Genomic DNA, 12,044 nt, shown 5'->3' with positions numbered 1-12,044 from the left:
TGTTTTTTAATGTTGTTTTGTTGGTGGGGGGGGGGGGGGGGGGGGGAGGGCTAACTAAGCTAAGGAACTGCAAGTAAATCTTATTGCTATGTAATGTAATGCGAATATTCTCGCTGTCCTGATATTTTCGTGATCAGGGGAGGCTAGACATTCGCTATATTAAAACTATGCATTGTGTCCTCCAGGACTAGATTGTTGCTCTAGTACTGGCTTTGTAAATGCTAGTGACAGGTACATAATTATTGTAAAAATACTGTGTATGTATTAGCAAAATACAGTTACAAGTATTTTTTTTATCAAGCCATCAAAATGACTTGCTTTTTTCCTAAACAGACTGTCTTTGTATTGCTTTTAAGTTGTTTTCTATTTGTAGAATCAGTGTGTTGGGTTTTTTTTTAACTTCTTGGTTTATTCCTGAAAACAGCTCTTTCTGTGGATCCTCTTGTAACAATGTATTTTTGTTTTTCAGGTGACTCTGACATCATTAGAAGCATGCCAGAACAAACCAGTGAGAAGTAAATGCTGTAAAGGTGTTATTTCTACAATAAAACTGGTTACAGATCTGTTTTAAGAAAAATTTGTATTATACCTTTGCTGGTTTTAGGGAACAAACTATATAAATGAAGATTCATTACCACTGCTGTGTTTCCTGTTCTGTTAGAAATAACCTTCACAGGACAAAACTTGCCTGTTTCTTTCTCTAGAAATTGTGGATCTTGAGAGGTAAGTGGAGTAAGACTTGATCATGGCAAGTATGGTGTCAAATCCCAACAGGCTAGGGCTTCTGTAGTTTTTTGGTTTTGGAGTGCTAATGCAAAAACAAGTCATAATGTGAAGGTACAGTAGCAAATTTGGGATCTTGGTGGGGACCCCAAAGGGTTTACTTACACTAAAAAAATTCACACTGTTTTTACCAAGTCAATCACAAAACACTAATGCAAAGTATCCTCTTTGTCTTTTCATTCCAAGAGAATATATATCTGTCAAATGGCAAATAGGATAGCTGCTAGATGTGATGTGTAAGATCATACTTCAAATAAGATACCAATTAACTCTTCAAAGCTGATTTTAAATTAGTCCTTTTTTTTATTAGTTTTTTGAAGACGTTACGTTAGAGACAGATGAGTTGGTGTTCTCAAGTCACTATTGCTGAGAACGTTGGTATCTTACAGATTTGTGCCTGTTTTGTGTGAGACCATGACTGCAGGATGTTCCTTGTTACTAGTGATTATTAATTGAGGTGCCAGTGCTTTGCTGACATGCGGTAAAAGAAATGCCTGATGAAAATCAGTATGTACTGGTATCCTTGCAGAACATGCATTCTGTTTGCCAAAGTATGCCAAAGCACAGCGTACCTTAAAGCTTGCCGTTACGTATCCGTGCACGCTCAGAGCTTATCTTGAGATCACTTAACCTAGTTTTGCTGCAACTACTTCTGCTTCTGGTATAGAATGGATGAAGTTGTGTATTTCCGTTCGGAGATAATAAAGAGGCAAACCAATGTGTATCAAAGCAAAGGAGGAAGTGCTGGTGTCTCTACCTATTAAACCCCAGATTTGGATCAGTTCAAGAGATGGTTTAGGTACTGCTGTTAGTGTGAAAGTAAGGGTCACAGAAGGGTGCCGTTGCTGCCAAGGGGAAGGAGTAGAACTTCAAGGCACTTCAGTTGGCCGGAATGGCTGGAAGCAATTTGCTGTTTTCATTTGTGTCTTGGTGTTTGACGAACAGGCGTGCAGCTAGTTGTACTGGCCAAAGAATGAATTCATAATTAAAATACTAGTTGCATTCAGGAAAGTTAGATTCACTGAATGCTGACCAAGGAACAGCAGGGAGAAGTTACATGGTCTGGATGTGGTAAGAGAAAAAGTACTTGAAACTTCGGATTGTGATACCCTGATAATCCAGCAGATTTCCCACTTTACTCATTTACTTTCATCATAGCTTCAACACAAATGTATAAATTTCTGGTTTTACTTCCAACTGATTTCAGTAGTCTACTCTTGTTGGAAGAATGTAAGTGAAGTTAGTTACTGTGAATGCTGTCCCACTTGTCTGTTTTTATATATGTATGTATATATAGAACTATATATATCCACACAGGGTGCTTAAAATACTAGCAGAGTGAGTGGAGGGAAATACAGAAAAGCAAGCCAAATAAATTCATACCCTAAAAGTACTTCAAAACATGGAGGTTTCACTTCAAAAAATAACAGGATTTTATTGTTTTGCATAGCTTATTTCAGTTGTTTAGTTCTGCTTAATTAGAGTTTTTGCTAGTTACTGAATCATTTATAAAATTTTCAACATTTCTTATCTGCAATCAATGCAAGACAGAACACATAGTATATAGATGCAGGGATCCAGAATACTCTTTTCAACTTCAGACACAAGGATTTGTTATTTTACTTTGAACCAGTTTAAGAAAATAGCTCTGACAAGTTTGTATGTATAAATATACAGTGTAGTATACACTTGAAATTTTGATCAGTATTTTAGCCTGTTTTCCAAGTCTTCCATTCTCTTCGTCATTTCTTCCAGTAGACAAAAGTTAAGGAAAGAGAGTGACTGATGGCATGCATTAATAGAAAATCGGTGTCAGCTGCCTGATTGTGATGGTCCATAAACTTGCTCTTGTTTCTCCTCTTTGTTACCCTCTTGGATTCCCAGTAGTTCCTGATAAAATAGTCCCCTCTCTTTTCTTACTCTGCTTTGATCAGCTGAGTTGAGAAAGCTGTGTGAAGCCCCATTCATTAACAGGCATACCTCAACATGGAGTTCAGGCTGCAGCTTATTAAAAAGGCTGGTGGTTCTGAAAATTGGCCATTTTGCTCTATTTTAAAGGGAAGCTAAGTATTTATCCTAGTTAATGCTGTTTAAAAAATGTTTCACTCAATCACATGTAAGCTAACAGATTATAAAACCGTATGTAGCTCCATGACTGCAGTATGAATGTCGGCTGATGATCTTATACTCCTGCCCTGTGGTGGTGTAGTGTAGGGTATTGTTTTTACAAAGCCAGCGGTTTCCAGACAGATGTGGAGTAGAGCACGAGCAAATCCATGGGATCTAGGGCTGGCTCCACTGAAAGTAAGAAGCCGTAGCAATGCAAAGCAGTGGGAGCAAGAGTGGGAGTGCTGCTTCTGTGGGGGTTAGCCTGCCCATACATCGGGTTTATGTTTGGTAATTCCTCAACTGTCTTGTCATGCAGAAGGGACTACTATATGCATGCTAGTGTCATTTGAGCTGCTTTCTATGCAATATCAACGTTTCTCAAGTGTTTACAGAGGCAAAGTTCACGTAGTAGAAACTGCATTCATCTACTGATAGAAAATGTTGAATGTAGTTGGATACAAATCATCGACAGTTTGGATTGGTCCCTCTAAATTTATATTCTGTAACTGGAGCTAGTCTTGTAGCCAGTTCTCCCTCTCCCCCCATCCCCCAGGTCCCTGGGATGGGGACTGGCCAGCAGAGTCTTCAGCAGTTGTCAAGAACTACTGTATCACTCAGTATCCGAGCTGCTCTTCAGATAAGGCAGAGAAATGAGGTTTGTAATGGTGAGGAAACTGGATAGTTCTTACTCTGTTCAAACCAGTGGTTGCACTGGGGAAGTGCTTGGCACTGTTCCTATCAAAATGCATAGGTGCCTGGCTCAGTGTCAGCAGCTTTTCCATTGCCTTGAGTCCTTCTCAGACTCTAAAAATCACGGGGTTGCCTGCTCAAATTGTAAAGCAAAAAAGCACATGTTGCTAAGCTCTGTTCTCTTTGATTCTCAGTAAGCTCAGTGTTCCTCATAGCCCAGCTGCAGGAGATTACAGTAAAGAGGCTATCGCTTCTGCTGAAGGGGGAAGGAGTGGTTGTCTGTCTTGTCAGCATCTAGGTTGGAACTGTGTGTGTCTGGATAACACTCTTAAGGATGTGGGAAATGACCTAGAGATTTTTCTCCGAAGTCCTTTGGAAACTTTGGAGAAGTCCCTTCAGAGAAGTATAGATGTTGATGAGCATTTGAAGCATCTAGCAGTAACCTTATGCGATGGCTTTCTCCCCCTTTATGAAGTAATTCTGCTTTGCATGGAATAATTTAAAATTAATCAAGTGATCAGAACGTGATTCCTTGAGCTACCTGCTGAAGGATTCACTTGCGAAGGTGAGAGACAGGGTGAGGCTGGCTGCTGCAGTTACACAAAATAGCTGGAGGTAAGGTCTGAACTGGTAGGCAGTATTTTGCAACAGGTTAACAGAGCCCTCTGTGGTCTTGCCTGCTGTCATGACCACTGAGGGCTCTGTTAGCCTGACTCTGGACACTTAACTGCACAGGTTCCTCAGTCTGAAGCTGTTCTTGCATAGGAAGCACACAGTTACGAGCTGTTGGCATCACTGCACTCTTCTGTGTAGAAAATAAGCGCTTACTGATCTTGCACACAGTTACAAAACTTAAATAGAAGATGTGATTTCTTCTTACTATTTATTTGATGAGGCAGAAGCAGCTTTCATGAAGAAAACACAGGAATTTGCTGCATAAATACTGCATGATGCAAAATATTGCAGAAAGTTGTATTGCCAATTTGCTGCTGTTGTCTCCTGAGACATCTGGTGGATGTTACAGATAGTGTAAAGGCTACTGTACTATAACAGCCCCCCTTGAAAAAAAGGACTAACTGGGGGGGGGGGGGGGGGGGGGGGGGGGGGGGGGGGGGGGGGGGGGGGGGGGGGGGGGGGGGGGGGGGGGGGGGGGGGGGGGGGGGGGGGGGGGGGGGGGGGGGGGGGGGGGGGGGGGGGGGGGGGGGGGGGGGGGGGGGGGGGGGGGGGGGGGGGGGGGGGGGGGGGGGGGGGGGGGGGGGGGGGGGGGGGGGGGGGGGGGGGGGGGGGGGGGGGGGGGGGGGGGGGGGGGGGGGGGGGGAGAGAAAGCTAGTTTTCTGCACTTAGCTAATTTTTATTTGCATATTTGTTTACGTAAAATTAATCAGACCCCAGTCCTCTCAATTCCTCTTCGTTTGGAGTATTGCTTTAAATGACTCACTGCATCTGGTGCTTCACCAAGCAGTTCAGAAGGGAACCATCTCCTGTATTCTGACTCCTATAGCCAGTAAATGCTATTTCAATACCATCTGAAGAAATAACCCAAAGCGAAGAGTGTTAGTCTTGAATTTGATCAGTCATTTCTTTGCTGTCTGTGAAGGTGTTTACTGTAAGGGATTATTAAAAGTTAAGATCCTTATTAATATTTTGGTCCCTTCTGTGAAGGAGAGGCAGATTTCAAATCTTAAAAGCCTTGCTTCTTGGAGATTAACGTTATCTATTAAGTAGTTTAGCTTTTCATTGCAGTAGATTGATTTGAGCTATGGAGACCGCTTGGACTTGATGCATTATAGTTTCCTTTAACCTGCCCCCCTTGTCTTACATGTAAGAAACAATTATTCTGAAAGGATATATCGCTGGGTGAGTTTTCTTACTTCATTGGTTGCATAGTTCTGGAATGTCACAAGGTTTTCACATTTGCACTGGTCTTTACCTTTTGAAGCTTTTGCTGAAAAACAGAAACAGTCAAGCATAGGCTAAATGCTGAATAAATTGAATGGGATGGGGAGGAAGTGACAAGGACTTATAAATGCAGAGCAGGTTTAATACAGCTTCCTGTTCTCAAAACAGGTCAACATCCAAAGGAATGCTCTGGGGCAGATTTTGTAAATACTGGGAAATAGGACACAACGCTTAGGCCTATATATTCAAAGAGCAGTCTGGATTATTCTAAACAAAGGTAACCTGATTACCTGTTGTTCTTGTTGAGTGAGTGTGACTGTCTTCAAAAAGATACTTGTGGTGTATTGCAAGATTGGGACAGGCAATGACATCTGTGATGGCTATTGTGGTTGATTCAGGTCCTGCAGGAAACCCCCCAAAAGTCTAAAAATCAAACCCACTTCACTTAATTATACAGTATTTTTTTTCTACTCACATGCACAGAGTTCTTAATTAGTGAGTAATCTCACTGATTGCAGTGAGGTTCATTCGTGGAGAGGACTAGGGATACAAAGATGTGGAGGAACCGAGCTGTTAGACTGTATTTACTGTACACGTGATTTAAGTTGTGGGTTGCAGAACTGAAAGGGAGTTGTGAAGGTTCCTGTGAGAAACAAGTGATTGAAAGCTGAACATGCTTTAAAATACCAAGCATAGTGTTGAAATACAAGTTTCCCCATAAAGTAATTCATTTGGATGGTGTAAGAAGCATGCAGCCATGCATTTGTTAGTGAATCTCAAATTTTTTTGTACAAAGCAGATTTGAATTGCAGAAAGAAGGGTGGCTTAGAGGGGGACTGGAAGGGGAATGGGATGAAGAATTCTCTCATAGGTGAATTGTTAGGGTTTTCTACAGAAGGCATCATGAAGAGGCAATTTAGCAATGATCTGGGGAGACAGTAGGATGCTGAATTAAAACAGCCAACCTGAAGGCTGTGGACCAGTCTTATGAAGCCTCCCAGGTGATGGATCCTGCTGGTGAGCTGACTCACTCAAGGCTGGTAGAAAGAAATTGCCAAAGGAAATGAGATCACAAAAGGAGCAATAAAAATGTTCACATTCCCTAGAAATGGAGATGTTTCTTACTAGTAACTTGGTGTTTCTCTATCTCATAACACCTGAGAATGCCTCATACCTGTGCAGTTTAGGAGGGGTCCAGTGTTGATGGAAACTCCAGGACTCACCCTGCAACTCAGACTATCACAGGAACTCTTCCAAAACCAGAAGTGCTTTATGAATAGATTAATAGTAGTGAAGCAATCTGAAATGACAGCAACCTACTTTGTGTCCTTTAGTGAAAATTCTTGTATATTTCATTGACATCCATCAGTGCCTTGGGGTGAACTGACTAAGAATAAAAACTGCTTGGAGAAAGAAGAAATTTCTTACTCTCCTTCAATTTTCTCCTTTATAATGGGAAACATCAGGCAATTGGGAGTGTTTAGGTGACAAGGGTGCAGTAGAGTTTATTTGATGCTCTACAGTTATAAGCAAATATACAAGTTTCTAATTCATGAAGCACAGCCTTTAAAATGTAGGAATTTATTTCAGACTCCACACACTGATCTTTTTAGTCAAAGGGTGTCTGGAAAGAAATGGAAACCTATTTTATATGTAGATACAACCACCTCGAGAGTCATTCTGTGCACTACCCCTTTCTTGCCGCAAGAGGGTAATGTAGAGGCAGCTTTGGTTCCTTAAGAATGGGTTCTTTTCTAGAAAATAAATATTTCACTTTCAATTAACTGTGGAGCCCTTAATGGCCCCGATAAGCTGAAGAACATACATTTAGCAACTGCACGACTTGATCAACTATGCCAGGGGTGTGGACGGAGCATCTGGGACTCCGTCCCTGCGAATATACCCAGAGTTCCTTCACTGAGAGTTGAATGCGTGAGGGTAAAAGGTGATGGTGCAAACTCTCCTGATAGGCCATGAAGATGCAGTAGGGAGGTGGAACATGCTTCTGGGCCCCACAGGTTTGTTACGGCTATTGGGATCTCTGTTGGTCTAGTGAATTTTGGCAGATGCACAATAATACGCAGCTGTACTAAGTTGCCGTGGGAAGGAAATGAGACCCTCTGGGTGGGGGCTGGAATGACTGAGCATGAGGAACAGGGAATGAAGAGGGATGAGTGGCTGAGTAAGAAGACCAGAGTTCAGTGGGCAGAACTACAATATTTATATATATACACCAAAAAGTCTGCGTGGGAACCAGCTGGTGGAAGGAACACAGATTTTGGAGAAGAGTTCAGGGCAGAGAAGTGTGGGATGAGATCACGAGGTAAGGAATGAAACAAACTGGGTGAGGAGTCTAGCAGAAGAATGATCAACTGGTTACAAGGATGGTGAGATCTCCAGTGTAGGAGGGAAGAAACAGGTAAGATGAAACTTGAGTGTTTGACCCTGGGTAATGACTTGCTCTAGAAGTCATTTATGAGCTGTAGGCTAATGAGGAGGCTGTCTAGGAAGGGCAGAGGAACTGATCTGAAAAGTTTAAGCTTTGGACACTGGGCTGGTATAGACAAGTAATTAGGATTCAGATGTAAGGGACAGGAAAGAAGACTGATGGATACACTGGTAGAGGTGTGGCAGAAGGTCTCCAGTTTGGGATGGGAATTTGGGCATTTCATAAACTCCTCTTCAGGCTTCAGAAACTTGTTGGGGCCCAAAGATTTCTGATCTCATCACCTCTGTAAGGCTCTGAATAATCAGACAAGCAGCGACAGAGGCTGCTAACCCTAACAGTCCCGCGGTAAAGTCAGTGTAGTGAACGTAAATATTCAAATTTGTTGGGAAACAATGCTAAAGTTGGGTGTTTGTTTTTAGTGTTCTGTTTTGTAACAAACCCCAAGTATTTTGTTAGGAAAAGCCTGTGAGAAAGTATCTTCAAAAGCAGTGGCTGACTATTTGCAGCAATGATAACGATCCACAATTTGGAAGAGGAACAGAATGTTAACCAGCAGGCTGCTGAGTACTGTCATCTGATCAAGGCTGGGGTCTTGTGACAAAAATATTATGTGACCATGTAATTAAAGGCTCCCATAATGCATATGCTCAGAACAGGGGTGAAGAGGCAATCATGAGTGCGTATTATGTATGACTGCTGTAGCCTTGTTAGTGCTTCCAGTCAGATGAGAAATGAACATGAACCAAGGCAATGAATGGGAACCTTCTGACTGAATTCCTCTTAATAAGAGGCAAAAGAGAAAACCACTTTTTTTTTTTACTACTAGTCATCAAGAATAATTAATAGTAATCAGCAGCTATTCTACAAGGCTGATGCTTTCTTGCGGAATGAAAGGAAAAAGCCTTACCCCAAAAGAGATTTGGAGGGCTTCTGTTTTACTTGGAAACATGCAGCCCATCCGCAGCTGGGACTGGGGAGGAGAGGCTTTGTCAGTGGTGTCCATGAGGTTCAGAAGGTCGCCCACTGCCCTCACAGGCTGGAGCCTCAGGAGTCCTCAGCTAAGGACCAAGGCTAGAGTAAAAATGAAATTACTGCTGTTGCAAAGGAGGGAAAAAATTTAGGCTGTAAACCAAAACAGAGGAAAAAAAAAAAAGAACTTTCAGCTTGTGTAACAGGCTTGGAAGCAGAATTTCTGGTGGAGTGAGCTGAGCAATAGGTAATCCCGGAGTGTCCAGAAAAACAAGACTGGGTCAGTCCCCAGTTCACAGGTGTGAGGCATTCCCTGTTGGTGAGAGAGGAGGAGGACAGAAGCTGAGTCACACCAGCTCTGGCCAGTTACTAGAGGTGTAGTCTAGAAACTGCCACAAAGGGGCAGGATGTACTTATTTTTCATACGGTAAGTAATGTACTTTAAAAAAAAAAAAACGTGGTTGCTAAACACTGCTGTGGGTACCTGAAGGATGCATTTCCATCACAGAGCTCTGGGGGTTGCAAATGAGTGAGAAGAATTATACCGGTTGCCAGATAGTTTTGGCTTTGGCGTCTCCCCAAGCTTTTAAGATGACATGCTGTCATCAGCAGATTATCTGCCTAATAAGGTTAATTGAACAGGCTTGGTTTCATGTTATCATAGTATTTTGTATTTCAGAAAGATGGAACTAGGACTTCTTAGGACTGAGAGAAACACAAAGAATATACAAGCTAGGAAACATTCTCAGATTCTTTTTTTCAGATTCTTACTTGACATCTGTATAAGGAAGAAATGCACTGCTGCTTGCCAGCCAATTTTACACAGTAACGTTAAAGAAGAAAATAAAACCAGATTGCATTTAATTCCAAGAAAAACAACCAAATAAAAGCTAGTGAAAATTAAATCATCTTGCACAATTCTAGTGCTATGACTAGTATTATTCACATTGACGTTTCTGAATTTTCCTTCAGGTACCAATTTGAATGTACAAATAATACCGAGTCCTGGGAATGTGTGAGTGGAAGAGACATGCTGTCCTCTCTCTGGCTGAAGCGCTTTCGTCCCAGCTCACATTCCCCCTTCCCCTTGCAAAACTTCAGCTGGGAATGTTTATACAGAGGCTGTTTGTGCCAGAGTGAGGAAGGGTGCTTTCTGGAACAAACCTTCCACGTTTGTGGAGCAAAACTTAGAGCTTATGCATAACTGAGATCCACTCTTTGTAGCTGTGAATGTATGTTCAATGAACTATTTTTAGTCTTCTATAAGTACATGCAACAGCTCTTAATGATTTCTTTTGCTGTGGTTTAGGTTTTTGCCACTGGTCTTAAGAGTAATTTTTTATTCTCATTAAGACATTACAAATCCCTGATTATTTTCCCACATTCCTAATGAAGTAGATCATGCTTCTTTGGCGGGGTGGGGTTCAGTGCATGGCTGACTTAACTGTAGAAAAAGGAAGGGGAGGGAGCAATTGATTCTTCCAGGCACAGAAGTGTACATTTTGTACAAAATAAAATAAAGACAATTACTATATACCTTTACCTGGTGATAGATTAAGGGTATATATTCCTCACATATTAAAAGGCAGAAAAATTACCGTGAGTGACTTATGCCTTGCAATGTATGATACCAATGATCTGTGACCTATACTATGACGCTAGTTGTCCTTTTAGGCCTGCAAAAAATCTATAAGCATTCATTCCTCTTCTATCTCAATGAAAGTGGAATACTGTTACCTTCACAGATTTGGGCTCTCAGCGCTTCACTTATATCCTCCATGGCTGTGAAATCCTCAGCGTAGAAGAGATGTTTATATGATGGCTCAGAAGCAATTTCCAGCAGTTCTTCCTCAATTGCTTTTCCTATTCCAATGGCATAGATAATTATACCTAGATTCAAAAGAAATTGCACATAATTATTACATCAGCAGTTCTAAACCCTTGTTTCTCCATGAAAGGAAAATATGAGCATTAGTCATTTGAGAGAGAGAGAAAGGGAGAGCCCAAGAAATGTATATGCTGTGTAACTTCAAAATTGGTTTTGAACAGGCTTAATATGCTTTAGTTATTGAGAGATGTGTAAAACTCACTGCTTTGCTGTAATTTAACAGATAGTTTTTAAGTTAAAGAGATGACAGTTGCCTGGCCACTACTGATAGTAAATGAAGCCAGAAAGAGTAATGCAAAACATCCAAGAGAATCACCCAAGTCAGCCGTCCAATTGCACTGAAAGTTCCTGGATTGTGTGTGCATGCAGGGTGTGTGCAATAAAGCTAATTACTGGGTTGATGGGAAGACTTGTTATATATTAGCAAATGGGGCAGAATCCTGAAAGACGGCAGTAACTTTTTTAGAAAAATATAAAGACTTAGTGTTTCATCAAAATCCTCAGAGCACATTGAGAATAGATTCTTGTACTCCAAGGGACACTAGTGGGCTGGGAGGCACTGCAAAGGCACCCAGACCTACAAGGGTAAGAACAGGGGAAATGAAACGATTTGTGTGGCTAGGAGAGAAAGAACCTTACAACAGGGATGCTTGGGACAAGTATTTCCCCAGCAGGGGTGCCAGGGAGAAAGTAAATGAGGATTTGTAGTTTTCTTCACTCTGAAAGCGGGGAAGGAGGAAGTGGTTCACAGCCCTCTCACCAGCCAGATTTTAAACAAGCAATGAATACAAAACATAGTGATCTTCAATATCCCATTTTTCAGCAGTTATTTTTTTATTCTCGTGAACATATGCTTTGATACAACATTTCTCTTTACATCAGTTCTGGCTTAGAAAATGTCCACAACTAGTACTGATTTTGTGATTCATAATACAACTATTAGCTTCATAGTATTTCAAGCCCTTTTATAAGATTGAAGAGCAGAAGCTGCCTTCTGTGCTGGTTTTGGCTGGGGTAGAGTTAATTTTCTTCATAGTAGCTAGTATGGGGCTATGTTTTGGATTTGTGCTGGAAACAGTGTTGATAATACAGGGATGTTTTAGTTACTGCTGAGCAGTGCTTACACAGAGTCAAGGCCTTTTCTGCTCCTCACACCACCCCACCAGCAAGAAGGCTGGGGGTGCACAAGGAGCTGGGAGGGGACACAGCTGGGACAGCTGACCCCAACTGACCAAAGGGATATTCCATACCATATGA

General features: G+C 41.7%; 2 protein-coding genes across 2 annotated transcripts in view; one reads left to right on the top strand and one right to left on the bottom strand.

Annotated features, from left to right (window-relative positions):
• RPL30 (ribosomal protein L30) overlaps positions 1 to 637 on the top strand; it is a 3,030-nt gene extending 2,393 nt beyond the window's left edge. Inside the window, exon 3 of the mRNA XM_019471060.1 lies at positions 470 to 637. Coding sequence (XP_019326605.1) covers positions 470 to 519 — 50 coding nt within the window. The 3' untranslated portion in view covers positions 520 to 637. The remainder of the gene's footprint in view (positions 1 to 469) is intronic.
• Positions 638 to 2,192: 1,555 nt separating this feature from the next.
• The window catches only part of MATN2 (matrilin 2), a 69,851-nt gene continuing 59,999 nt past the window's right edge, over positions 2,193 to 12,044 (bottom strand). The window contains exons 15-19 of the mRNA XM_009275483.2: positions 10,637 to 10,789; positions 6,447 to 6,518; positions 5,772 to 5,882; positions 5,432 to 5,527; positions 2,193 to 2,537 (exon numbers count right to left, since the gene is read on the bottom strand). Coding sequence (XP_009273758.1) covers positions 2,485 to 2,537; positions 5,432 to 5,527; positions 5,772 to 5,882; positions 6,447 to 6,518; positions 10,637 to 10,789 — 485 coding nt within the window. The 3' untranslated portion in view covers positions 2,193 to 2,484. The remainder of the gene's footprint in view (positions 2,538 to 5,431; positions 5,528 to 5,771; positions 5,883 to 6,446; positions 6,519 to 10,636; positions 10,790 to 12,044) is intronic.

The sequence above is a fragment of the Aptenodytes forsteri genome, unplaced genomic scaffold (assembly GCF_000699145.1).
Source record: "Aptenodytes forsteri isolate BGI_AS27 unplaced genomic scaffold, ASM69914v1 Scaffold208, whole genome shotgun sequence".
Lineage (NCBI taxonomy): Eukaryota > Metazoa > Chordata > Aves > Sphenisciformes > Spheniscidae > Aptenodytes > Aptenodytes forsteri.
The sequence above is the reverse complement of the archived record's forward strand: the minus strand, read 5'-3'. Positions and strand labels throughout refer to the sequence as shown.